General features: G+C 48.0%; 12 protein-coding genes across 12 annotated transcripts; 6 read left to right on the top strand and 6 right to left on the bottom strand.

Moving 5' to 3' along the window:
* Nucleotides 1–1,074: 1,074 nt before the first annotated feature.
* ASPACDRAFT_19395 (uncharacterized protein) lies at nt 1,075–1,775 on the top strand (the record flags this gene model as incomplete). Its single annotated transcript, XM_020198884.2, has 2 exons — nt 1,075–1,304; nt 1,373–1,775. The coding sequence occupies 2 exons, from the start codon at nt 1,075–1,077 to the stop codon at nt 1,773–1,775; spliced, it is 633 nt and encodes a 210-aa protein (XP_020053723.1).
* A 128-nt stretch (nt 1,776–1,903) lies between these two features.
* las21 (mannose-ethanolamine phosphotransferase LAS21) lies at nt 1,904–4,828 on the bottom strand (the record flags this gene model as incomplete). Its single annotated transcript, XM_020199924.1, has 7 exons — nt 1,904–2,442; nt 2,497–3,510; nt 3,576–3,949; nt 4,000–4,127; nt 4,192–4,480; nt 4,541–4,585; nt 4,635–4,828. The coding sequence occupies 7 exons, from the start codon at nt 4,826–4,828 to the stop codon at nt 1,904–1,906; spliced, it is 2,583 nt and encodes an 860-aa protein (XP_020053722.1).
* A 381-nt stretch (nt 4,829–5,209) lies between these two features.
* ASPACDRAFT_80835 (DUF2423 domain-containing protein) lies at nt 5,210–6,002 on the bottom strand. Its single transcript, XM_020205742.1, has 3 exons — nt 5,728–6,002; nt 5,612–5,659; nt 5,210–5,536 (listed from the first exon to the last, which is right to left on the bottom strand). The coding sequence occupies exons 1-3, from the start codon at nt 5,906–5,908 to the stop codon at nt 5,394–5,396; spliced, it is 372 nt and encodes a 123-aa protein (XP_020053721.1). The 5' UTR covers nt 5,909–6,002; the 3' UTR covers nt 5,210–5,393.
* A 175-nt stretch (nt 6,003–6,177) lies between these two features.
* Nucleotides 6,178–8,634, top strand: ASPACDRAFT_80834 (uncharacterized protein). Its single transcript, XM_020205741.1, has 7 exons — nt 6,178–6,564; nt 6,667–6,882; nt 6,952–7,023; nt 7,077–7,393; nt 7,484–7,589; nt 7,648–7,873; nt 7,944–8,634. Exons 1-7 carry the CDS (start codon nt 6,417–6,419, stop codon nt 8,461–8,463), a joined length of 1,605 nt encoding a protein of 534 aa, XP_020053720.1. The 5' UTR covers nt 6,178–6,416; the 3' UTR covers nt 8,464–8,634.
* A 554-nt stretch (nt 8,635–9,188) lies between these two features.
* On the top strand, nt 9,189–10,018 carry ASPACDRAFT_32910 (trafficking protein particle complex subunit; the record flags this gene model as incomplete). Its single annotated transcript, XM_020199916.1, has 4 exons — nt 9,189–9,421; nt 9,550–9,667; nt 9,727–9,816; nt 9,887–10,018. 4 exons carry the CDS (start codon nt 9,189–9,191, stop codon nt 10,016–10,018), a joined length of 573 nt encoding a protein of 190 aa, XP_020053719.1.
* A 448-nt stretch (nt 10,019–10,466) lies between these two features.
* ASPACDRAFT_54098 (malate dehydrogenase) lies at nt 10,467–11,936 on the bottom strand (the record flags this gene model as incomplete). Its single annotated transcript, XM_020202832.1, has 8 exons — nt 10,467–10,607; nt 10,668–10,812; nt 10,871–10,955; nt 11,016–11,393; nt 11,456–11,543; nt 11,614–11,724; nt 11,809–11,840; nt 11,924–11,936. The coding sequence occupies 8 exons, from the start codon at nt 11,934–11,936 to the stop codon at nt 10,467–10,469; spliced, it is 993 nt and encodes a 330-aa protein (XP_020053718.1).
* Nucleotides 11,937–13,292: 1,356 nt separating this feature from the next.
* On the bottom strand, nt 13,293–14,463 carry ASPACDRAFT_80831 (60S ribosomal protein L28). Its single transcript, XM_020205740.1, has 5 exons — nt 14,323–14,463; nt 14,088–14,182; nt 14,001–14,024; nt 13,821–13,942; nt 13,293–13,741 (listed from the first exon to the last, which is right to left on the bottom strand). Exons 1-5 carry the CDS (start codon nt 14,372–14,374, stop codon nt 13,564–13,566), a joined length of 471 nt encoding a protein of 156 aa, XP_020053717.1. The 5' UTR covers nt 14,375–14,463; the 3' UTR covers nt 13,293–13,563.
* A 526-nt stretch (nt 14,464–14,989) lies between these two features.
* ASPACDRAFT_33361 (DUF2015 domain-containing protein) lies at nt 14,990–15,432 on the top strand (the record flags this gene model as incomplete). Its single annotated transcript, XM_020199950.1, has 2 exons — nt 14,990–15,044; nt 15,113–15,432. 2 exons carry the CDS (start codon nt 14,990–14,992, stop codon nt 15,430–15,432), a joined length of 375 nt encoding a protein of 124 aa, XP_020053716.1.
* A 406-nt stretch (nt 15,433–15,838) lies between these two features.
* Nucleotides 15,839–17,170, bottom strand: ASPACDRAFT_80830 (U2 snRNP complex subunit HSH49; the record flags this gene model as incomplete). Its single annotated transcript, XM_020205739.1, has 4 exons — nt 15,839–16,100; nt 16,240–16,628; nt 16,714–17,089; nt 17,151–17,170. The coding sequence occupies 4 exons, from the start codon at nt 17,168–17,170 to the stop codon at nt 15,839–15,841; spliced, it is 1,047 nt and encodes a 348-aa protein (XP_020053715.1).
* Nucleotides 17,171–17,464: 294 nt separating this feature from the next.
* ASPACDRAFT_80829 (mitochondrial import receptor subunit TOM7) lies at nt 17,465–18,398 on the top strand. The gene is made up of 5 exons (XM_020205738.1): nt 17,465–17,628; nt 17,698–17,744; nt 17,816–17,844; nt 17,922–17,958; nt 18,025–18,398. The coding sequence occupies exons 1-5, from the start codon at nt 17,602–17,604 to the stop codon at nt 18,044–18,046; spliced, it is 162 nt and encodes a 53-aa protein (XP_020053714.1). The 5' UTR covers nt 17,465–17,601; the 3' UTR covers nt 18,047–18,398.
* Nucleotides 18,399–18,703: 305 nt separating this feature from the next.
* On the top strand, nt 18,704–19,830 carry ASPACDRAFT_54094 (putative mitochondrial folate carrier protein Flx1; the record flags this gene model as incomplete). The annotated part of the gene is made up of 4 exons (XM_020202831.1): nt 18,704–18,821; nt 18,911–19,156; nt 19,244–19,510; nt 19,541–19,830. 4 exons carry the CDS (start codon nt 18,704–18,706, stop codon nt 19,828–19,830), a joined length of 921 nt encoding a protein of 306 aa, XP_020053713.1.
* A 381-nt stretch (nt 19,831–20,211) lies between these two features.
* ASPACDRAFT_54093 (C2H2-type zinc finger protein) lies at nt 20,212–21,765 on the bottom strand (the record flags this gene model as incomplete). The annotated part of the gene is made up of 4 exons (XM_020202830.1): nt 20,212–20,562; nt 20,626–20,799; nt 20,873–20,926; nt 20,986–21,765. 4 exons carry the CDS (start codon nt 21,763–21,765, stop codon nt 20,212–20,214), a joined length of 1,359 nt encoding a protein of 452 aa, XP_020053712.1.
* Between the last annotated feature and the right edge of the window lie 2,109 nt (nt 21,766–23,874).

Here is a 23,874-nt window from a genome sequence, read left to right as displayed (position 1 = left end):
ATAAGATTAAACTATTTTTAAATAAGATAAGAATTCTTATATTTAATATATTTATAATTATACTTTAATATAAATTTAAATATAAATTCCAGATAATTATTAATAAAATAAGTAATCTAATACTTTAATATAATATTTTATTTATTTAGCTTTAACTTTACTTAATATAATAATTAAATAAAAAATTAAGTATTGTAGATTTTAAAAAATAGTCTATAGTAGACTATATAGAAAACTACTATTTTAATATATTTTCTTTAATTATAAACAGCTTTTTATAATTAGTATTTTTTTCAGTATATAATTTAATACTATTTAAATAATTTTTATAAATATTTATTTCAATATCAAATACAGCGGCGCAGACGGTTTTTATAAAGAACTTTCTACTCTTAAAAATATTAATAATAAGATTTAAATATTTCTATATATCAGCTATAGAAGAAAATACCAAAAAAATTATAATATATTATAATATATAGCGGGTTAGGCGAGTTTTTTAATTTTAAAATATGAAGAATACAAGACGCAGCACGGCGGCCGCCGGCTCGGTGTCCGATTACGTTATATTTGTCAAAGTTAATTGAGTTGATCTGCCGATGATACTAGCTGATTTTCGAACACTAGCTATGCACATCTTATATGGCCCAGATTTGAAAGCCGTATCTACCTGACTGTTATAGAGAGCTATTCAAATTCCTTGGCTTGCGCCTTGCACATTTTGTAAAATGATAGAAACTCCTGTTACCAAAAGAAATACGCAGCAACACGTGCTGATTGTTCTCACCTGTTAGGCGGTACTTGAGGGAAGGCGGTGTCAGATGTGGCAGACTTGAACTAAATAGCGAGGTTCCGCCTTTAGGTCAAAGTTACTTCAACCCAGGAGAAACGTCTATTGCGCCGACTAGTGCTGCACACAGAACCATTCACGTGGCAGAGTACTGTGTAGTCTCAATATTCTTTAGAAGTGCTCTGTCTTTTCAATTTGAGCAATCCACCTGCTCCCAGCCAGGCCTCGCTGCCATCACATCAACGTGGCGTATATTCCCCAAACCGCGCAGCGAGCCGCAGGAGATGGACCTGGAGAAATTGTTTGCCATACATTCGATTCTTCACCTCATATATCACCGCAACAAGAACCAGCATGGCAATACTAAGTGGTGGAAGTGGCTGGCGATCCTGAAGCGAACAACCCGGAAGCTCGTCATGTCTATTGGGCATCGGCCGTCACACATCGCATGTCAATCTACGGCCCCAAAGTACATAAAACCCCTGGCGCACACCATTATTCCTAGATGTTACCTGTGAGTCGAAGTCCAGAACAACCCAAGGGTCTACACATATGGAAAGATGCGCTGATCCCCTTATAAAGCGTATTCTCAACGGTTGTGGCCGACGGGCAATTCTCCACACTTGGGACAGTGCTTTTAGCCACGCTGGCCCGCCTTGCTAAGGCGATTGGAATCCAGAAGGAGCTCAAAATCCCTGCTACGACGGTGGGCACCTCTGCTCTCGGCAGCAGCAGCGAAACCACCAAAGAGGAAGATGTAGGGATAGTCGTTTCACGGGCCAGACACAAGGCAGTCACACCATTGCCGCCAGACCATTGTGACCTGGATGATCTGGGTCGCATCGCGTACCGTAAAAGTACAGGTAGCCTGCCAAGGGGTTCAGGACGCTGCGAAGAGACGAAGATGGAGGAGCGGATCCAGAAGAAGAAAAAGAAGAATAGGAGAAAGGATGCCATCGACGATTTGTTCGACTCTTTGCTGTAGGTGAGCTGGATGTGCACATTGTCGAAGTACCTTCCAGAATCATCAACTAAAAAGTCTTCAATTTGTCTCCGTCAGTGAGACACCCGGTGGCACCGCATTCTTCGTAACCCGCGCCTATTCCATGCATATTATGAAAATTCCCCAAGTAAATTGACACCGAGATGGCCCATGACAGCCCATGCCATCATATAAAGATATTTAGGGGAGAAGACTGTCCAAATGAAAAGATGCGCCCTCAATGTCGCACAAGCAATCATGACACATAGCGATGATGTTGCTATATGGAAAGTGAGAGTAGTCATATGGGCCTCTTTCCCCTCCCAGGTTTGTTTATACCGCAGGCGTCGAGCAGCCGAGGCCCACCATATTGGCCCAGCCCAATTGCCAACAAAAGTCAGCAGACCCACCAAGAAAACGCTGTAATGGTCAATACCATTGTAAGCATTGGAAAGGTCGACGGAAGAAATGGCATTCGAACCACCAAATGCGAAGAAAGTCATGTATTGCATCAGGAGGGATGTGATCGTCAATTCAATGCCAGAGAGGTTCATCGAAGCAAATGTAACTGCTTGCAACCTGAAAATTAAGAACAGTGGAATATTCGTGGTCCGAGACTGTGTGATCAATAAGAGAGTGAGGGCTTCGTGCATAACGCGGGTGTGCATTCCTAGCTTGCGTTAGTAAATTATCCAAGTAAGTAGGGCAATGGCTATAAATATACCTGACTTGACTGGTCCCTTTTTACAAGGATTCTTCCTGCTGTATAATGTGACCAGGATAAGAAGGAGCAACCCTACGAAGACAATTCGTGAAAGGAGAATAAGCGGGACATTGTTAAAGGCCTTTTTTATGGTTCCTATGTGAGTGGTCCCAAGTAGCTCAGGGAAATCCGAGACCACAGATCCGAGCTTGAAAAGGAAAGCTGTTGCTGTCACAGCAATGCAAATAAGACGCCACGGCTTGGATGAGTGATAACCGTTAGAGAGGTGAACACATATATCTGCATATGTGACAATCACCAACAGCCAGAGAATGTATAAGTGAGTGGGAAGAAACCCGTGTGCAATGTCTGGCTCGGCCGCGAATTTCTGACCTGTTTGGTTCCAGCGCCTAAGAATACGGTGAGTTGCGAATAATCCCAACGTAGCATAATGGGCAAGCATCGAGCTTGAGAATGAACCATTGCTGATGGGTAGTTGCTCGGAAGAAGCGCAAGACCTCCGCGAAGCAACTTTCACATGTAGAAGGAATATCCATGCTGAAAAAATCCAATTCCAGAATTGATGTTCTTCCTCAACATAGCTGCTTGCAAACATCATACCACCGTAACACACAATGAGACCAGCAAAGAATGCCCCAGAATGCATCGATATGGACAGCTGCTTGTAAGCATCCGGAAGAAGCAGCAAGACGGCGAGAGCCATAGCACCAATGCCTAGGAGAAGTTGTCGGAGGTTGTAATCACTAGCAGCATTTATTAATACTTCTTGAGCTGATGATAAAAATCGGTTGAGAGCAGGCTCAAGCTCGTCTTGGTCCTCAGTACTGATGGAGTTGTCGATAAGAGTCATCACTTGAAGCCAAGCACATTGGGCTTCGTGCATGCTGGTTAGCAACTCAGTAGTACATCTGCCCGGGAGTTGATCGACTGTGATCTTGTGATCTGGAAACAAATGTTCCAACCTCCTCAGCAATTGCTTGGCGTTCGCGAGCAAAACTTTGGTCCTTTGAGAATCTGGACACAGGTTCTCTGTAAGCTGTCGATACACACATGTAGAGCGCAGATAGCCTCCTACTCACATGAATGCCACACACCCAGAAGGTCCGGAATGAACATGCCCAGATTGTTTGACGGGATGGGGAAACCAAGAAGCCCTGCCAGGGTCGGAACAATATCTGTTTGGTCGACGGTTTTGTAGCATTGAAAGTCATCGGGAATGTCTATCGGAGCTTGATGGCGCGGCCCTCCCATAGTCTTGAACAATGGCGATATGAATAGAAGTGCCGGTGACGTCTCACCAGAAGATGAGCCACCATGATTACCGGCATCGTTCATTCCGTGATCACCACACAGTACCAAGAGGGTTGATTGAAGGTGTCCTTCCCGATCGATGCTAGCATATAACTCGCCTATCACCGAGTCCATTTCACGCTGCTTTCTGAGCATATGTGAACTAAACAGAAATTAGACATCAAACAAGCAAGCGGAGACGATAAGAAATACCTCCGAGGGCCCAATTTATGCCCAATATGGTCGAGGCCCAGGAAATGCATTATGAAGGCAGACCAGTCGTCTTGAAGGAGCTCACTGGGTACATGCCGAGTCACATTATGGTCAACCTCAGTGAAATCCTGCAGTGGGGGTTTAAACTTGGTATCGAAGACACGCCAGAAAAATGGTCGATTGTCTACTTACTGAGACATAGAAGCTAGTAGTGCCATCTGAACGGTCAAACATGCCAGGAAATAGCTTGAGCCAGGTGTCATCACCATACATCACGAGGCGGTCACCTCTTGCCCTCAGTTGGGCAAGCCAAGTATCTTGAAATGCTAGTGTTGTTGATGTATCTGACTCCGCGATGTTAAATATAACGTCTAGAAATGACGGAGTAGACCCTGTAGTCATAGCTTTGAGACGGGGCATGGTGACAGTGGGAGAACTGGCGTGGGCAGTGAATGGAAGCGCAGCCCCTGACCGAATGAGACTGTTTATCTGTGTTTTAGACCTTAACTCCACACAAGACAAATGAGACACTACTGCTGACCTCTGTGTGAATGTAAATCCTGATGCGTTCGAATAAACAAAATCACTACATCGTGGCTCAGCTTGGCATCTAGGAATGATTTGAATAACCATACCTTCGCAAAGCATCGACCACCATGAAGATAACCTTGTCAAAGGGGGGCTTAGCATATTGCTCGAGATCTTCGCATTTTGCGAGCCCTGAAACCAGTGGCTTATATGGGAAAAATCCGGACGAGAAGATTGCGATAGCTAGGGGTATCAGTACATTGGCGATCAGTATCGCCGAAAGTCCTGACACAGCAGCCATCCTCACTCCAATGGCAAATCCAGACGCACCGGGGCCGGGCAATAGTTGAGCCAGGCACAGGACCTGTTGCGTCTCGATTTAGATCTAACTGAAGAAAAGGTGCCGCGATGTTTGTGACTAAGTAGCCTCCATGTCATTCCTCGCGGAAGAAGACCGGGGGGGGTGTGCTTCATTAGCTGATGCGTATGTATACTACTGGGCCCGACTGACCGCCTTTGGGATCCACCCAGATTGAAATGCTCTTCGCAGACCATAGTGAAATAGGCTCCATAAATTCCTTGCTGGTGAGACTTCAAAAGGCTCTGGAAGATACTGCTACATTACTGTATGGGAACCTGAAGGCTCCCAATTTAATACATATTCGTTATTAGAGAGGCCTAGGCGAAATATGTACTGTGTGCTGATGTGTTTGCATCAATCTATCGTACTTGATTTGCAGCTGTCCTTCAACGTGACATGCCTGCAAGGGTAATTGACAAGATGACTTGTGGGATTAAGCCAGATACATCTTAACTCCAGAACTCCAGGATATAGAGCATTGTAGTAATGCGCAATGCAAGGTCCTTTATTTCTTCTTGGACATTCTCTTAGCCTTCGAAGGATGGGGACGAAAAACGATGGATGAGCGGTTTTTCTTATTCTTCTGGATGCGTCCTGACTTCTTCGAGCGACCGTGAGTATCACGTGGTTTATGGTCGACGTCCATATCTGCATCCATGATAGGTTTGTGAGTGTTAGGACAAGAATATAGGTTCACAGAAGCGGCAAAGAAGAAAATTATACCTTCATTAGAATCTGCTATTCTCGCATTTAGATCAGTAGCCTGTCCATCTATAGTTCTGTCAATCACTGCCGCGAATAAGATTCGGTGAAATTATTGTTGTCATGAGGGGACATACCAGATCTTGTTGAATCCATTTCCATTTTGGAGTTGCCCTCATTTGGTTTTGGCTGAGCAGCGAGCTCCTGCAGCTTTGCTGAGAGTCTCTCGGTTCTGGCATCAACAGCAGGCCCGAAGACAATAGCTCGCAGATTGGCTCTGTTGCGCTTGATGACACTGGCTCGACCACTCTTGGCCATGCTGAAAGGGAGAAATCTTTGATATACAAAAGAAAGAGGTAAGCCAAGAGAAGAAGAGTATAATCGCCGAGAGATAGGGTGTTGCGAAATTTTCGTAGTTCTGGTTTGTTGAGGTCTTCTCTATCTTATCGCCTCGGGGGAAACTTTTTTCTTCCATTCCCTCCCATATCCATTACTCAAAAGGGTTAAAACCAAGGCGGCGGCCGATCTTATGTCATCACGTCGCTCGGAGGCTCTTCACAACTCCGCAATCCGCCATTACCAGTTCTGGAGATACAAATGAGTGCTCAAGAATTCGACGCATATCGCCTACAGTGCTCCCAATGCTTACTCTGCTGATCACCGAACCCTTCTTTTAGAAAACATTTGGTCCCACTCGAGCCAAGTATTGCGATGTCTTTGAACAGTGTTGCTCAGGATCCCGCAATCATATCCAATTATACCTCTTCCTGAGACGGCATTCGAATGCATATACCACAATTTTGAAGAAGCTTGGCTGAAACTCAACATGGCATCTACTAGTCCATTCTACGACCTCCAGAGCACGGTCGCTTTGGTGAAAACCCTGACAAATGCGCAGTTGAAGGACATCTTGAGGAATGAGGGGCTTGCGGTTTCTGGAGTGAAGGCGTCGTTGCAGATCCGGATCCTAGATTGTTAGTGGTATCCCCGTGCCTGTAACCATTGCTTGATCTCGAGCTTTTCATGAAATGAACGCTTTGTTCGGAACCTTGTTAACCCTTCTTGAGAAATACCAGATATTGATAGACTCAGAGAAGGAGGTCATATCGAGAAGTATGATAGCATGAGGAAGTTCATATATCATACAGCACACCGGTCGATACCATCGCCTACAATGCCTCAGCCATCGTCCAACCAGCAATATCAGCAGCCTTTAGTTAGTCAGTCTCTGCCCACGCAGCATAGACCATCACCTTTGAGCATGGCAGTGCCGTCGCATGCTATCACCCCAGGTATTTGAAGCTTGATGCTTCGACCCTTTAGAATTTGAAGAGCTTGAGTAACCCGCCATTACTGAATAGGCCGCTTGACCTTTAAAGACAGTCCTTTCTATACGGTTCTAGACCAACTGACTCCGACGGCGGAATGCAAAGGTAAGTTCGTCATTCCTTGCAAAGGGCTGTCAGTGACCTTAGATATCACCAAGTACGCGAGCACACTCGGGACAGCGTGGAGCTGAAAGTTGCTTTTACGCCTAGTATGGCATCCAAACTGCAGGCTGATCCAAACCTTCGGGTGATGGTGTTTTGTGCGGCAGACACGGGTCTCAATCAATATACCAAGTCGGATATAGCATTTCCTCATCAAGTTGAACTCAAGACAAATCTCGACGAAGTCAAAGCGAACCTGCGAGGTCTAAAGAACAAGCCTGGTACAACAAGACCGGCGGACATTACCAATTATGTTCGCAAGAAAGCAGGGTATCAAAACACTGTTGTCTTGACCTTTGCCCTCACCCAGAAAGTAAGCATTCAGTCACGGGTCGTACCATTTTGTGTCAATGTTTGGCCATGGTTCAGACTCAATCACCTTAATTTGCTGATTTGTTGGTAGAGATTCTTTGTTTTGGTCAACCTTGTTCAGAGACACCCAGTTGACGAACTTGTTACCGAGCTCAAGAGAAGAAAAACTATCCCAAAAGAACAAGTCCTGCGAGAAAGTATGCATTCTTGTGCACTTATAAATTTACTCGAGAGATCTAAGCTAAGCAATCTTAGTGAGGAGCAAGGCAGAGGATACTGAAATTGTCGCCACTTCAAGTGTTATGTCACTCAAGTGCCCTTTGTCGCATACTAGGATCGCGGTTCCCTGCCGCTCTATAATCTGCACCCATAATCAGTGCTTCGATGCATCATCATTCTTACAACTACAAGAACAAGCCCCGCAGTGGTTGTGTCCTGTATGTTCCAAAGCGACTAGTTTCGAGTCATTGCAAATAGACCAGTAAGTGCAAACACTAATCAATTTGTGCGCGGTGAATACATGAAAAGAGAACTAAATAAGTGTCTATCAGGTATGTGGATGATATCCTCCATCTGACCCCGTCGGACATTGAACAGGTGATCATTGAGCCAGATGGGAAATGGTCTCATCCTAATCTCGAGGACATTGAGAAAGCCGGGAAAGCTACATCAACAACAGAAGATGATGATCTGATAGAGATCAAGGAACCGGAGATTTCACCCATCAAACAAGAGAGTTTCTCTGCTGTTAATTTGTCCTTGCAGCAGACTCCACTCAAGTCACGCGAGCCCTCTGCAACCTCGTCTGCAGTTCCATCGTCTATGAACAAGCGTCCTGCAGCCCAGGTGATTGACCTTACTGGCAGCGACGATGACGATGATGGCGATGATCTACCTGTCAGACCGACCAAACGGCCTGCGCTGGGTGAAATGGGAAGGAGTTCACTTCGCCCAGAATATCACGACTCGTACACTAGTGATTTCGCAGGGGAAACGAACCTTACCTTATCTGCCCGGCTCAGCCCTGGATTTCCAGACCAGGCAGGCGACTTTCAATCATCGACTTATTGAAGCATCCAAGCACGGTGTCACGGCGCTTTCGGAATTCGGAAACTGGCTATCATTAACGTACTTAGGATTGGTGGGACTGGGACCAGACGTATTGCTCACATCTTCATCTTGAAAGCAAAGAATTTTTCTTTCTAAATGATTGGAAGCAAACCCAAAGTGAAATGAATACATAAATACATTTTGAACATTGTGCGCTGTACAATCAGCTGCACTGCGATATAATTCATGTCGAAGCTTGGCGAGTAGGTGTACTGTAGAATTTAGTACATTAATGAGTTTCAGTTAGACCATTTATTGACGTACTGACGTACTTGCACCACCATATAAATACATTTGATATTTGGGACTTCAGGAAGACATTTGCGTGACTAAAATCTATGCGATTCATTAAGAGTTGCATGTTGGCGAAATGGTTGCGAGGGTTGTCCTTTTCTGATGTGTGTGTTTTGGGCACAAAAAGCGGGAAGGTGTTTGTATGGACTATTGAGTAACTTGTCTCTTGTTAATTTAGCTGAGCTTAGTTACTAAACAAACTAACTTATTACTGATTGACCACTTCTTTGAAAGTCTAAACTCTCCTTGCGGGCGGGAGGCACCCCATCGCTCTCGGCTCTCTATACTCAAGCCACCTCTCAGAGAATATTTATTCGCCTACCTCTTTCTCCGAATTGTCTCCTTTCACCCCTTCCTTTTCTTTCCCTAAACGAAGCCGTCCACTGGGTACTATGTCAGTGGAATCGCCCGCCCTCCTTGCCAATCATGCCTCCGAATCGCATTTGCGCCTTCTCGGCGCCTCGTGCCTGGACTTCCTCTTAATTGAGCTCGTCCCTATGGCCGAGCGCTTAACAAGAGAGCTCACCCCGAATGAGAGTATACCGGATGATGAAGGAATCAGGGAAACAACCTTTTTTCGGCTCGAGTCTCTTGGTTACAGAGTAGGGCAGGGCCTTGCTGAACGGTACGCTTTATGAATACTACCGTTTGAAGGAATGTCTTCGTAAAGTGGCGAGCAGGGAGGACATGGCGAGTCGTGGTTTTTTTGAGTGTCTGCTAATACACGTCTATTCGATTTGACTCGATGAACAGCTTTGCTCGAGACCGTCCACGTTTTGTGGATAACTTGGATGTGATCAAGTTTCTTTGCAAAGACATTTGGACGATTCTCTTCAAGAAACAAGTCGATAACCTGAAAACCAATCATCGGGTAGGCACCGAACACAAAGAATTGCCGCGAGATGGGCAGCGCTAATAATAGGTCTTCAGGGCGTATATGTCTTAACAGACAATTCATTCCGGCCGTTCGCTAGGATGAGCACATCTGTCCGAAGTGAATCGGTGTCCATGGCTCAAGCGGTATAGTCACGCGACCCCTCTCGGCCAATTACCTATGAAGTGCATACTGATTTTATGTGGCATTCGGCAGTATCTATGGTTCCCGTGCGGTGTCATACGCGGTGCGCTCTCCAACCTGGGCATTTCGACCACTGTCCAAGCAGAGACTGCTGAGCTTCCAGGGGCTACGTTTCAAATCAAAACAGTCAATCCAAAGTCTTGAACAGACAGTTCAATACATCCGACACTTCCGGTAGTGTAAGCATGAAACGCCCACGTAATTGGTCCTTAGCAGACCGGATACTGCCACAGCTCATTGCGCCCATCAACCTACAGATCAACCAACTACTGCATGCTACCAAAAGTGAAAACCGAGGCACAAATATACATGATGCTTGATTGTATGGTGCACATTTCTCGTACCCCAGTGTCATGGAACTAGTTTGTAACAGCCTCCACGACTGCTGTGTCAATTTGTCCTCTACTTCTTCCTTCAGAGCCTATCTTCAAGGAATGACAACGATCAGCGATACTCTATCCATTACCATGTCCGTGAACGACGAGCGAATCAACCGAAAGATGTCTTTCAGGTAGGAGACAAGTGCACGGTATCAACAAAACATCGACTAACGGATGGAAAACTTGCAAATGATGTGCGGGGATAGACAAATTTACTTTGGTGGAGGATTCTGGATGAAGTCGATGCCTTTTTCGATGTTGCCTTTCAGGCCCTTGTTGCAAGCCTCAAGAAGCTTCTTCTCTTGGTCGGTGATGCCCTCCAACACATTAATAGCCTTCTCTGCTCCATTCGCCTGTTTTCGCAGCGTTAGAACCGGTCACTATCTGCCTTGCAATCAGGTATCGAAACTCACCCCAAGAGCCACAAGAGTAGAGAAAAACTCGACGCCCGTAGCTTTGACAATCTCGTCACCACCAGCAACTCCAGGCAAATACACAAATGTGGGCTCGACAATGTCCGTCTGGCCCTGGGAAGCCTTTATCACACTCTCGGCAAATCTAAGACGCAACAAGATAAGCTTGAGCTGTAACATTGTCGGAATGAAAGGAGTCAGACCTGAAACCAGCAAAAGCCATAGATAGAGTCGCAGATCCAGCGCCATCCTTAGCCTTGACAACCTCATCTCCACCAAATTGAACACCTGGGCTAGCATAAGCATACATACTCAGAGCTTACGGTGACCGAAGCGGGAGTGACTCACGATTGACCAAGGCATCATACTTGTCTGATGGGATCTGGAAGGCGGGCGTAGCCTTGCTGAACAGCGGGACAATGGTTTCACCAGAGTGGCCACCCACAACGGGGATCTTAACAGCAGATGGGTTCTTGTGGCCCGAGAATTCTTGGGTAAAAGTCTCCGCGCGTACAACATCCAGGGTAGTCACGCCGAAGAGGCGCTTAGGGTCAAAGACGCCAGCGGCCTTGAGTACCTCTGCGGCAATGGGAACCGTTGAGTTGACGGGGTTAGAGATGATCAGAACGAACGCCTTGGGGGAAAACTCGGCAATGCCCTTGACCAGGTCGCGCACAATACCAGCGTTGATCTTGAAAAGATCATCGCGGGTCATTCCAGGCTTGCCTAGCAGAAAGCGTTGGTATTAGAGTTCACGATCTGTGGTGTCTAAAAGGGGAGGGACTCACGTGGAATTCCAGCGGGGATGACAACGATATCAGCTCCAGTCAGGGCATGCTTCAAGCCATCATCCTTCGGCAAATAGCCAGTGATTTTCTGCGAACGGGGCGGACGTCATCAGTCATCAATACTCCATCAGTCGAGGGCCGGGTTTGTGGGTACCTACAGCAACAGAAGAGATGTGGGACAGGTCGGCAGCGACACCCGGAGTGTTGACAACATCGTACAAGGCGAGTTCGTCAACCAGCGGAGAAGTCTTCAACAGGAGAGACAAGGGCTACACAACCGAATAGTAGAATGGCAGTCAGTTGGGGCTTAATGGCTCGGTTGAGAGGACAATCGTCGGAATAATGATACAGACCTGGCCAATGCCACCCGATGCGCCGAGAACAGCTGTTTATGGGAGGTCAGTGGAATTTGTTGCATGTTTTCCCGTCTATACCGGAAGCTAGGTTGAAATGTAGCCAGGCACTCACCTGCTTTAACCATTTTTGAAATGCTGTGACTCTTTGGAAGGAGTGAGGTATGCAGGTATGCAGCCCTAAGGTAGTGTGAGTGAAAGATATATGTGAGACGTAGAAAGGAAAAAGCAAATGGGTCAGAGGGATGAGGAGGTGAGGGGAGGGGCAGGTCAGGAAGGGTTGGGCGGGGGAAGCTTTTGTTTGATAAAAAGAAATGACGGGTGGGGTTGGGTGGTGGTACGGTCACATTTTACGGTGAGCAGGTCAGGGAAAGTGCCATTCTTCTGCCGCGGGCTTGGAGCCTTTGCGGCTTGGGACCCGGGGCTTGAGGATTGGTTGGGACTTGGTGAGGAAAGGAAGAGTGGGTAGGAGATCAGGAGGGGAGAGGGGTAGGGAGGGGGGGGGACGGGGGAGGGGAGGTAGGTAATTGAAAATCGTGGGGAAAGGAAAGAGGGGTAAAGAGAGGAAGTATGTGGGAGGGGGGGGGAGGGAAGAAGAAGAGGAAGAAGAAGAAGAAGAAGAAGAAGAAAGAAGCAGAAGACAACAAAAATATATTTTTTTTCAAAGAGGAGCACTGTCGAAGTATAGAGAAATACACATGAACCGAACTTGTTGGTAAGAACTTACTATGTACTTTGTGTAATTGTTTTTAGTATAAAAGAATGATATAATCGGAATGTGAAAAGGGCAACTGGAGGATGTTGTGATGGCCGAGCTTATATACTCACAGACCAGCTAAGCTGCCTTGGTGAAAATCACATGTGGGGGACAAGGGGGTAGCTTCCTTTCCCTGTAGACTGTAGACGTAATACTACTCATACTCGTACATACTCAGCACTCATACTATGTATATCTACGTATACTGGATGGTGCTACTTCTTTTCATGACCTAGGTACCTGTCCGACAACCAAACAACCAAACAAACAACACAACCACCACCACCACCACAACAACAAACAGCATTCGCTAGGTATCCACAACCACAGCCGGACGGAGAAAACCGAGGTAACATCCTCTTCCCGGGAATCTGTCATTGTCGTCATCCATAAGTTAGGTCTGGGTGAACGGATCAACCTCAATCCTTACTAGAGATTCTATAGGCCCGATCGTCTCCGTCCGGAATCTTCCCTGTTTGCTACTCCTGGAGGGCTAGGTTTCCGGCGGAGTTTGTCGGTACCTGAATTCGACTCTCAATGGAGAAGGAGTCTCCTTCTTCCGCTCTGACTAGTCATCGGAAAAAGGCGGATGGCCTCATCCGTGATTTGAGTATCCTACGGCAAATGCACGGCTATTGTTGGCCTACCGGCCGGTAACAACGGTACTCACGCTGGTCCTGCTTAGACCTGATGGACGGAAATATGTTCCCCGCACCCAACAAACTGCACTAGTTTTGCTATCACCACAAGTGGATAAGCAATCGCATAGCGAAAAGCAGAATGCGCTTATGGCTTGATGTGAACTTCTTTTTGACATTTTTCCTTTTTCAATTTGCGGATTATCTTATATCACATGGCCGGTGGTATTTCTCATGGTAGCTTGATCATGCTACATTACCCAGATGCTTCCGCCATTTAGTTGACACAGTCCTACTATGATCGATGCGCCCATTTCGGGGGAGCTTCAACCCTAGGATCCCTCTTGCTACTATTGTTGCTTACTCCTGGTCCTTCTCGGCGGCCTTCTTAGCCTGAGCGCCACGAAGCTTCTGGGGAGGAGACTCCTTCTTGGGCTTCTGGGAGCGGCGGATGGCGCTCACACGGGCGACAGCAGCCTCACGGAGATCGGCACGGTAGCCCTTCTTAGCGGTCTTGTCGGCAACACCCTTGAAGATCCTGTAGAGAGCAAGTGCAACCAGTCAGCCATACATGTGCTCTGGACAGAAAAACATATCGGTATATGACGTCGACTTACTTGCGGGTGGAGGCGCTGGGGCCGTAGCTCACGGTGACGATGTTCTTCGCGGGCTGTTGGGAGTTGGACTTCTTGGTGAGGACGACAACACCGCCGTTCTCGGTAGCCTGAACACCAATGGCCTGTTGCAACATATCAGGAGGTTTATTCGCGGGTAAAGGAGGGGATAGTATGGGCTACCTTGTTGTTGGCATAGCCGGCGTACTAAAAAGCAAGACCGTATTAGCACTCAAGAAGTCAAGGTGACATTCGTCCTGGGACTCTTACCTTGAAAGAGTGCTTGTTCTGCACGTTCAAAGGGTCACGGGAGAACTGAGAACCACCGCCGCTGTTACGCTTCACCAGGAAAGCATTCTGGTTGCCTGTTCCAAAATTCGCAGATTAGCCGGAATTCGAGGGGATGGCCAGGTCGCGCGGTGAATGGCGAGAAGCGGATCTCGGGGCCCTTCATTTGAGAATCTCTATGTATTGCCCAGTGCTGTACGAGGGGATGGTGACGTACGGGTGATCTGCCAGATGAGATCGCTGGAGACGTTGGTTCTGTCGGCGGCCATTGTGAAGATAGCGTGTGAAGCTTGAGGGTATGTGTGGCAGGTCGAAGTCGTCGCAAGTCCGTTCGGTATATACGACTCTTGCTGCCAATACTAATAGCCCTGTGTGTGTGCCAATGCCAAGAGTGGCAACGCTGGAAAAGGCTCGCTAAGCAGGCCGCTTCAGGAATAGCCTAGCTAGCGTGTGGAGCGCGTGGGAGAGATATACTGATGCCTTTGTGCCTTGTAAATTAGGCATCAAGAGGCTTGTCTAGTGACTCAACTCCGTAATCATTGTTAGTTAGTCTGCAGGTGCAGGCATCAGCTGTCCAGGTTCGGGTGTTAACGTGCACGGTCCAATTTGGCATCTTCCACAGCCTTCCCATCTTCTCCACACACCCGGCCAGATTACATGAGTACGTTCTTGCTGATGCCTATGTTACTCTTGATGTTGCCGCCCATGTAGTGTATCGTGGGAGTCGCCTCTGCCATCACGAAGCAGATTCTCTCATCTACCGACAATTCAAACCCAAGAGGCTAGCCTCGTCTCCTAGTCGTCAACATCCGCAAGTCTGCAACGGTACCGATCGGAAAGCTGGCGCGGATCTTCCCGGGGTCCTACCAGCAAGACTTCAGACCATGGCTTATTATATCTTGTTCTTTCTGACCTTCACGGTTATCATTGGTGGCACCGGTAAGCTTGAGGGTTCTCCTTGAGGATTATGGCTTCCTGGTTCTGGATCGAGTCTAATATATCTGCAGCTCTCTACCTTACTCGTGCACGATGGCTACCGTTTATTCCCGTGCCTGAATATATCTACCATCGCCTTCCTTCCAGTTTTGCCAATGATGCCGAAGCTGGCTTTACATCCACAGAATTTGATCTTTCTGCAAACGTCGCAGATGGAGATAGTAGAGCTGGATTGGACAGTCGTGCAAAACGTGATATTCGGGGAATCATGCACCGGCAGAAAGTCAACTTTGATGAAGCTCGTCGCCTTTACACAGAGCAACGATTTGCGAAAAATAATATTGGCCCGGATGGCCGGCCAAGAGACCCCAAATTTGTTTCCTTTTCCTAACCGCGTATTATGTTACAAATTGATTTCTCTATTGTCGTTGTCGCTCTTCTCATGGTCTGAGCCTGTGTGCAACCATACAAGTATATTGGCAATCATCGACTCTATAAGGTGACCTTCGGAAGTCGCCGAATGCTCCCCTATCTTGCTATCTGTGGTACAGTTTGCTAAAGGCGCTCCGCTCCAAAGCTTGGTACAACTGCCAATATTCTTGTTATCACCATGTATTGACACGTATTGACACGTCTATTGCACCGCTCTAGTATTAATATGCACCAGTATGATTCGTTGCACAGTTTGTAGACGGTCTCTATGCGAAACCAACTGCCAACCGAGGTTCGATTATCAGTAGGACGATGCAAGAAGGTGCTTCGAAGGCAGCACACGAGCGTCATCTGATAACGTAGAATCAAGATGCGCACTGTGGCGAAAATCGGGTGGGGAGATTAAAATTCTTGGAGCGCGAGCTGCTTGACCAAACCAGCTGTCGTTGTCCGAATACTTCCTTGACGAGACGGCGATTGTGATACCGAGACTCAACGACCCCGCCCAAAACCAGGTTGTTGAAAGCCTGGGGGCAAAGGAGGCTGAGGCCCAGGGGTTCCCGTAGCAGGGCCGTAACCCGGCTGTGCAAAACCTGGTGGAGGCGCTGCTTGGACAGGGTAAGGTGGCTGTTGACCGGCGCCATTGTAGCCGGTGGGAAGGAAAGCTTGCGGCCCCCCGTAACCAGCTTGCGAAGGAGGCGGACGTGCTGGTAGACCCGGCGGCGGGGTGGCTAAAGATGTCGCGGGATGAATTGGTCGATTTGACTGAGGCGGCGTATTCTGATAACCAAGATTCGGGGGCGGCACGCCCCTGCTAATACCTAAATCTGGTGGGCCAGTGCTCACAGGTCGAGAGCTGTCACCATTGACCACGCCCGCTGATGGCATAGGAGCTCCAGGTCCAGAGAATTGCGCTGGGAGCGGTTGAGTCACCGGACGCACATTGTGCTTGCGAGCCTGTGCCGCTAGCATCCGCTCTGCCTGGTCACCGTGCCGCTCGCCCTTGCCGTCCTTCTTATACGCATACTGGACTGAAACCTGTTTGTTCATCAGGTACTGGCCGTTCATGCTGGCTATGGCGGCGTCTGATGATTCGAAGTCGGCGAACGACACAAATCCATAGCCCTTCGAAAGATTATTGTCATCTCGTGCGATCTGAGTAAAACAAAGTGTCAGACAACTTGCCAGGAGCGAGAGTCATGTTCAGCGACGGGAATCCATAGAAGGAAGTGAAACATGCCTTTGGAAGAGTGATCAAGTTCCCAAAACGGCTGAATGTATCATAGAGGACCTGCTCTGTCACCATTGGGTCGAGGTTTCCGACGAACAGCTCTGCACCGATTTCCACAGCCTTCTGCTTGTCGGCAGAGGCCTTGTTCACGCGTATGGGTTTTCCGTACAGGCGGATACCATTCATAATCCGCGATGCATACTCGGCATCCTCTTCACTGATGAATTCCACAAATCCATAGCCCTGGTGTGACTGCGTGACTCGATCTTTAGGCAGATGAACGTTAACGATGCGCCCGGCTTGAAGCATTAGCTCCCATACCAGGCTATCCGTGACACGTTCATCGAGGTTCCCAATGTAGACGGTAGCCTCTTTGTCTTGCTCCCTATGTAGTCAACGAGTGAGTTTGAGAACGTTGGCCTGCAATAGAGACGTGCAGCACCTACCAATGTCTTGCGCCGGACATCGCGCGTGGCAAGAAGCTGTTGAAGCCCCTTCACTGATTACAGCTGACTGGCAGGTGAAAGGAGGAGATGAAGCACAAGTCGTGGGTCAGAACGCGTGCCTGAATTTGATATCAAATACAGATAGCGTGCAAGACTCGGACACCGAAGCGAGGGAAGCGGAGAAGCGCAAGTTGCGGAGGAGGGATCGATCCGTCGTTGGAGACAGAAAGCGTTCGTCGGCGGAGCGGTACGTTTTTGTTAGCCCCGGAAAACTTTGAGCTTCACCTTCTCCCCGTCCTCCGTCATCACTCCCACCAAAACAACATACCGGTAGCCAACGCCTTTTGTTTTGCTTTCTGGCTTTTCACCTCGACTCTTGATCTATCCTTGCCCTTGGCCTCTGCTTGACTCAGAATCCTGCCTTTGATCTAGGAAGCCATTACCGCTCAACATGGTCCAATTCTCCGAAGAAACCAAGGTGAGTGCCTGTGTTTTAGTGAGTAGCCTGCGCATATACCATTGGCTTACAGTTGTCTGTGTTTCCTAGGAGCGTATCTCCAAGGTCATTGACGTCTCCAGAGTTGCTATTCACTAGTGAGCTACTCATCAACCACCCCCCTTCTCTCATTTCAAGGTGGCCGCAGCTGACGGTTGACTTGTACTAGCGGATATCTTCCTCTGATCATCTACCTCGGTATGATCCTACGGGAATGAGCCCAATTCGTTTTGGAAGCAATGAAAACAGCCCCAATACTGATTTTTCCTTGACAGGCTACACTTATAGCGAGCCTAGACCTTCGCTTTTCAAGTATGAACGAACCTTGATGCCAGTTTTCCTCCCATCGGTACACCCAGCTAACACCATGGCACATAGGCTGTTCTCGCCGCTTGCATAGAGTTGTGGAAGGCCTAGCCGCATTGCATACGAGGCTCCCTCCAAGGAAATATGGCATCTGAGATTTTCATTCCTCAATCTGTGGCAGGTATGAGATTGGATTGAACCGGACCGTCTGCACGGAGCCTCGGCCTCTCGCCTTATCGCCGGTAAGGAAGTACGAATCTGGATGTGCAGGAGTTAAACAAAGACGGAGGGGTATTTCTAATACTGTGTTGGGATTTGTCAATTCTCATTTTTTGTTTTGGTTTGGTTCTTGCGAATGGACTTAATTTGACTTTTTTCACCTCTTCTTCCCTCTTTTCTTCCGTTTCGGGTATCATACATGAGAGTGACGCAATGTGACTGCTTCGAACTATACAACAGCGGAGCGCCGGAGGGGCATCGCAATAAGTCCTCCCACAGAGTAGATGAAAAGTTCACCATAAACTTTTTTGTGTTAGCGATAATAGCCGGAAAATCGCACCAGACTGGATACCGCGGCCTCGGCCCGCCAAGCTTAAACCATGCAGGCAAAGTCAAAGCCCAGGCCCGGGCGAATCCGTAGTCGCTCTAAACCAATCCAATTCACACCCCGCACTCAAAGACGAAATATTACATATATCTCATTTCCTAGAGACCATCAGCCCGGAGCCTTTTTGGTGGGGTCGAAGAGTTCATGACTGGCAACGATGGCCTATCGTCATCCTTTGTGGAGACCGTAGCAGGGTTGACGGCGGGAATTGTTTCAACGCTTTGCCTGCATCCGCTGGATTTGATCAAGACTCGACTTCAGGGTGCGCCTCTCTGTTTCCTCGGAACGAACAAATGAACTGCGGCCTCCGCACTCTTCACTTGATGATCTGATTACTGAATCGCATTACAGTTGACCCGTCTTTAAGCTCTCGCAGCCATGGATCACTCCGACTTGTCCAAGGCATCTTTCAGCGTGAAGGTGGCCTGGCTGCATTCTATCGAGGCCTGACGCCCAATCTCCTTGGAAACTCGACTAGCTGGGCCCTATACTTCCTGTGCTACGGCAATATCAAAGACTTGATGCGAACCTGGCGTGGAGGTACTTCAGGAGAGGGTTTGAGCTCGGCCGACTATTTTCTAGCCTCGGGATCCGCCGGTAAGTCTTCTCTAGACCTAGACAGAGCGTCAGTGGGAGATTCCGGCGGTTTCGCTAATTGTCAGAAAAACTGAACCCGGTCTTTAGGTATGCTGACATCCGTCTTAACGAATCCTATCTGGGTTATCAAAACCCGCATGTTGTCAACCGGCTCTCGGGTACCAGGAGCCTATGCCTCCCTCGTCGTGGGCGCGAGACAGATCTTCCGCTCAGAGGGCTTATCCGGCTTTTATAGGGGCTTAGTCCCGGCGATGCTCGGAGTCAGCCATGGTGCGCTGCAGTTCATGGCTTATGAGCAACTGAAGCTGTATCGCACTCGCATGGCGGCCGGCGACGCCCAAGGCGGTACCGATGGTCCAAGCTCGTGGCGGCCAGAGTCACCAGAGCTGGGGAACGTGGACTACTTCGTCCTGTCCAGCCTCTCGAAGCTCTTTGCTGGGTGCGTAACATACCCATACCAGGTATTGCGGTCCCGGTTGCAGACCTATGACGCGCATATCATTTACATGGGCGTTCGCGATGCGGTAATGAAAATTTGGGTCAGAGAGGGAATCAAGGGCTTCTACAAAGGTTTGGTGCCAAATCTGCTGCGGGTACTACCCAACACATGGGTCACGTTCCTTGTATATGAGAATACTCGGGCATATTTGCCGCGGCTGGTTCTTAAGGGGTAGTTGAAGGCATTAGCTAAGTCTCGCAATCCAGAAAGACAGCCCCCCGTGCCTCTTGTTGAACTCAATTGCAACGTCCGTAAAACCGATTTAAAGGGGCAACGTTCCCTCCCCGCTCATCTAATCACTAGCAGGATGACGGAGGCAGAGCAAGTCGAAGATCTATCTGGAGTTCAGAATCTGCTTATACAAATGGATGCTATACATGTATTACATCGGACCCTGGACATGTTCTCCCCTCAATTACTTCATCCCTCCCAATGCAGTGTTCCTTTCGTGTGTTGTAAATGAAAGCAAAATGTGAAAGTAATTGAATCTGGTATCAGCATACTCTCAAAGCGAAGGAAAGTCGTAGAAACGGAAGAAATTCCCCCAATAAATAAGTCAGTGTCCTTGCCTGTCAAGGAAGTAAGGTCCAATATCCTCTTCGTCGCTACTGGAAGCTCCGTTACAGGTCGACATTTCTCCATAACTTGCGCGGCGCCCCTTTCCGTCACTGTTAGTAAGAGACTGCAGCCTTCTGCGGGTGTCGGGCCTGGTTTCGGATCTCGCAGTCGGAGATATCCTGCGATCTTTTCCGCGGCCTTTAATGCCCTTGTTACTATTCTTGTACAAGGTAGCAAAGTATTCCCAGAGCTTCTGGTCTTGTGAGCTCATGTTATCTGCATCCGTCACCTGAGAGAACTTCAGAGTCAGAATTTTTAGGGTTGCTGCGTGGAATTTGTTCTGATGTGACTACCACTTTAGTCAGCCCAGATGAGTTCTACGAGCAGCAAGGTGAATCATGAAAGGGCACACCTTTAGGTTACCCAACTGTGTAAATTGTTTACCACAGTCGTCCAGAAGGCAAGTGAAAGGCTTTGCATGTTGGTGGGTGATCTTGTGTGCGCGAACATTGCCACGCTGGGCAAATCGTTTATGGCATATCTCACAGGAAAATGGCTTCTCTCCTGTATGGCGTCGCTGGTGGGTCTGAAGCCGCCGACAGAACTAATTAGACATTGCATGAACGGGCGAGCAGTATCAAAGCATAGGCGCGGCCTACCTTCAGGTTTCCAAGTTGGGAGAAGCGCTGGCCACACAAGGGCTCTTTGCATACCTTACAGATCAGTTGTCAGTGCCTATTCCATTGGTTTGATAGGATTTTGTTTCGCTCACAAAGGGCTTGTCTCCTGTGTGGGCCCTCATGTGGATGTCCAAATGTGTCTTCTGCGCAAAACTCTTGCCGCAATGTGGAAGGGTGCAAGCATACTTGCGCTTCTTTGCTGAAAGCAGTGGCTGATCTTCAACAATCACAGTACAGCGCGGGTTCGTGGCTGCTTGGATCGAATATTGAGGGGCGAAGGTACTTGGATTCACTCCATGCGTCATTTGCTGAAGTGGCGGGAGTGACTGCACGATTGCCGACTGAGTGCTGGCCTTTGACTGTATCGCTTTCATGAGGATGTCTACTTCGGTTGAGAATTCGATTTCATTCGGGCATGGACTTCTCCCCTGTGTTGGTCCTCCAGACGTCGGATGCTGTCCCAATGGCTGCTGAACGCTCGACTTGTGGCCAATACTGGCCGAGGCATCTTTCATCATCCGACTGACCGCGTTCTTGGCCGGTCGAATCTCTGGAATTGGCTGGATAGAGGGCGGCTCCGATAAGAGGCGCACCGGCTGGGAGTTCAAGGGTTGCTGACCCGGTACGAAGTAATGCTGGTAGCTAGTCTGGTGGTGGTGATGCTGCTGTGGATGATGATGGTGCTGATTCATGGGATGTCCGAAGCCATAGCTCGCTGACGATTGTTGATGAAAAGAAAGAGGGAATGAAGCAGTCGGGCCGGGGTAAAATGGTAGAGTATGGCCTAGGCCGGTGTTCATCATCCGACGGGGTGCAACGGCGCCGATAGCATGGCCTGGGAATTCGTAGGATACAGGTTCCGCTGCCTCCATATCGGTAAGCGCTTTAAATCGATGTCAAGGGTTGGAGGCTATTGCCCTGGGCTCTCAGAGCCTCGTTTTGAATCTTGTCTGCTTTTGAAGCTTCTTCCGGGAGATAAAAAGCCGAGAATAAGATCGACGCCGGTGGCTGGGCTATCGCTGCAATCCTTTAGCTATGGTCTAGTCTGACCCTTGTGGATGGAGCACAGCAAGAGGCAAAGATGATCTTGGGGTTGGTGGGGGAGGCGGGTGTCTTATAGGTGGGCGCGGGGAATAGCCTTCTCTTCCGCTGTAGGCAGTGAGTGTTGAGACTCTCTTGCTATATCTCACGGCCAACAGCCTATTTCGAATGAGGGCAAAAAAGCAAAGACCGCAAGCCGGTGGATAGGAATCCTGTTTGATTGCACAGGCTGGATTCAAGATACAGACATCGGGCGAGAGAGGTGACCTTGAGAAACATCCCCAACGGGTTATGTCCTCCGGTAGATCCTGGACTCGGCTTGTCTATATGGGCTCTCGCAAGAGACAAGAAAGCGAGAAAAGTAGTCGAATGTTCAATAGTCGTTGGTAGCTGTCGGCCAGTGAAGTCACCCCAATAGCATCAGTGCCGGCCGTGGGACTCGCTAATCAATGAGTATGAGTTGGCCACCAAGAGATGTTGCTTCATACTCCGGGTGGGGGGAATTATCTTCAGGCGTTTGACAAAAAGAATAGGTGATGGTGCAGTGAGCCAGAAAACGGCTGGGTCAAGATTGATACCTCTTCGTAACCTTACCTAGAGAATTATTGTTTTTTTCCCTTCACTTTTGGCCTTGAGATTTGTTTCCGCGAAGCTTATTGAAACACTTTCACTCTCACTCACACTCTCTTTCTCTCTTTCTCGGTCCTTTTTTTTCGCCTGTTTTGACAGCTGAGAACAGCTGGAGAGATGGCGATTTAGGACTAGATATACAAGTCAATCCCGCCCACCCCCCCTTCTTAGTGTCCCAGAGAAGTGGAAGCAGCGGGGTGGGAAATCGACAGGGATCTAGCCTGTTGATCGGTACCTGGTCTAGGTAGCTGAATGGAGGGCATGGACGGAGTCGAAGAAAGATTGATAGGTATATCCATCCGTACACATCATGTATGGATGTATGTATGTATGTATGTATGTATGTATGTATATATGGATGTATGGATGGATGGATGAATGCATGTCAGTCAGAAAATAAATTATTGCCTAGGTGAGTAATAGGTAAAATCCAGAGAGAGAAAGGCTCACTCAGGGGGGAGGATGGGGGCGAGAATGGCGGGTGTTGGAAATAATGCAGAAAATACAGATAAAGCTAATTTATGGTATCAGAATGGTAATAATAGAAGAAAAAGAGAAGAGACGAGCAGGAACAAGAAACAGAAGACGATCAAGAAGAACCAAGAACAAGACAAAGATCCTGATTGAAATCATATGCAGGATCGTAGAACATGGGTGGTGCAGCAACTTAAGCACTTGTGACTTGGTTACTGAGTAGATACAGTACCTAGTCCACAGTTAGTGAGTTAACTAACTTAAATTAACTAACTTGAACTTGTCTAATTCCTCTAATTCCTCCGTAACTTAGTGCCTCTCAGCTGTGCCCGTACCATGCTTCGATTTATCGCATTGTTTTCTCCATCTCAATTTCGCCTCGCCCTGTCCAGTTTGTCAGAATGTACAGTACTTGGAGGTTAAAATAAAAGGCTGTACAGTATAAGAGTAAGTACTCCGTACATTGCATTAAACTGGTTCCATCATTGCGGTTCGAATTTACCTGAGGTGATGTATACATACTTGTAGTTACAATACCGACCTACCTGCTAAGATAGTGGTTTGTAGACGGGAAGATCGATGATGAATTGCCCAAGGAACAAAATTGTAGGTGAGATCTAAGCCTTCAAGGCTGATGAACATTCTTTCTGTTTCTATTATTATTTGTTCATTTTATTTAATTTTCATCTTTTTTACTCTCCCTTCTGCTTACTCTAGCCTTTCTCTCACTTTCTCATCCATCTGCTTCTGTTGTTTTGGCCCCGTTCGCACCTCAGATATTACTGGGGCGAAAATTTGGTCCTTTGAGGGCTGCATGATGAACGCCGTGACTAGGT

This window comes from Aspergillus aculeatus (genome assembly GCF_001890905.1).
Source record: "Aspergillus aculeatus ATCC 16872 unplaced genomic scaffold ASPACscaffold_14, whole genome shotgun sequence".
In the NCBI taxonomy this organism is placed as follows: domain Eukaryota; kingdom Fungi; phylum Ascomycota; class Eurotiomycetes; order Eurotiales; family Aspergillaceae; genus Aspergillus; species Aspergillus aculeatus.
The sequence above is the reverse complement of the archived record's forward strand: the minus strand, read 5'-3'. Positions and strand labels throughout refer to the sequence as shown.

What these genes read in the sequence shown, in the direction of transcription:
- ASPACDRAFT_80835 (XM_020205742.1), bottom strand. Translation starts at nt 5,908, where the DNA reads ATGGCCAAGAGTGGTCGAGCCAGTGTCATCAAGCGCAACAGAGCCAAT. An exon ending in AATGGATTCAACAAGATCTG is followed by an intron (nt 5,660 to 5,727) that starts GTATGTCCCCTC and finishes ACAGAACTATAG; the next exon opens with ATGGACAGGCTACTGATCTA. An exon ending in AATAGCAGATTCTAATGAAG is followed by an intron (nt 5,537 to 5,611) that starts GTATAATTTTCT and finishes TCATGGATGCAG; the next exon opens with ATATGGACGTCGACCATAAA.
- ASPACDRAFT_80834 (XM_020205741.1), top strand. Translation starts at nt 6,417, where the DNA reads ATGGCATCTACTAGTCCATTCTACGACCTCCAGAGCACGGTCGCTTTG. An exon ending in GCAGATCCGGATCCTAGATT is followed by an intron (nt 6,565 to 6,666) that starts GTTAGTGGTATC and finishes GAGAAATACCAG; the next exon opens with ATATTGATAGACTCAGAGAA. An exon ending in GAGTCATTGCAAATAGACCA is followed by an intron (nt 7,874 to 7,943) that starts GTAAGTGCAAAC and finishes AGTGTCTATCAG; the next exon opens with GTATGTGGATGATATCCTCC.
- ASPACDRAFT_80831 (XM_020205740.1), bottom strand. Translation starts at nt 14,374, where the DNA reads ATGGCCGCCGACAGAACCAACGTCTCCAGCGATCTCATCTGGCAGATC. An exon ending in AGAACAAGCACTCTTTCAAG is followed by an intron (nt 14,025 to 14,087) that starts GTAAGAGTCCCA and finishes CTTGCTTTTTAG; the next exon opens with TACGCCGGCTATGCCAACAA. An exon ending in CCCAGCGCCTCCACCCGCAA is followed by an intron (nt 13,742 to 13,820) that starts GTAAGTCGACGT and finishes TGCTCTCTACAG; the next exon opens with GATCTTCAAGGGTGTTGCCG.
- ASPACDRAFT_80829 (XM_020205738.1), top strand. Translation starts at nt 17,602, where the DNA reads ATGGTCCAATTCTCCGAAGAAACCAAG. An exon ending in TCCAGAGTTGCTATTCACTA is followed by an intron (nt 17,745 to 17,815) that starts GTGAGCTACTCA and finishes GACTTGTACTAG; the next exon opens with CGGATATCTTCCTCTGATCA. An exon ending in TCCTCTGATCATCTACCTCG is followed by an intron (nt 17,845 to 17,921) that starts GTATGATCCTAC and finishes TTTCCTTGACAG; the next exon opens with GCTACACTTATAGCGAGCCT.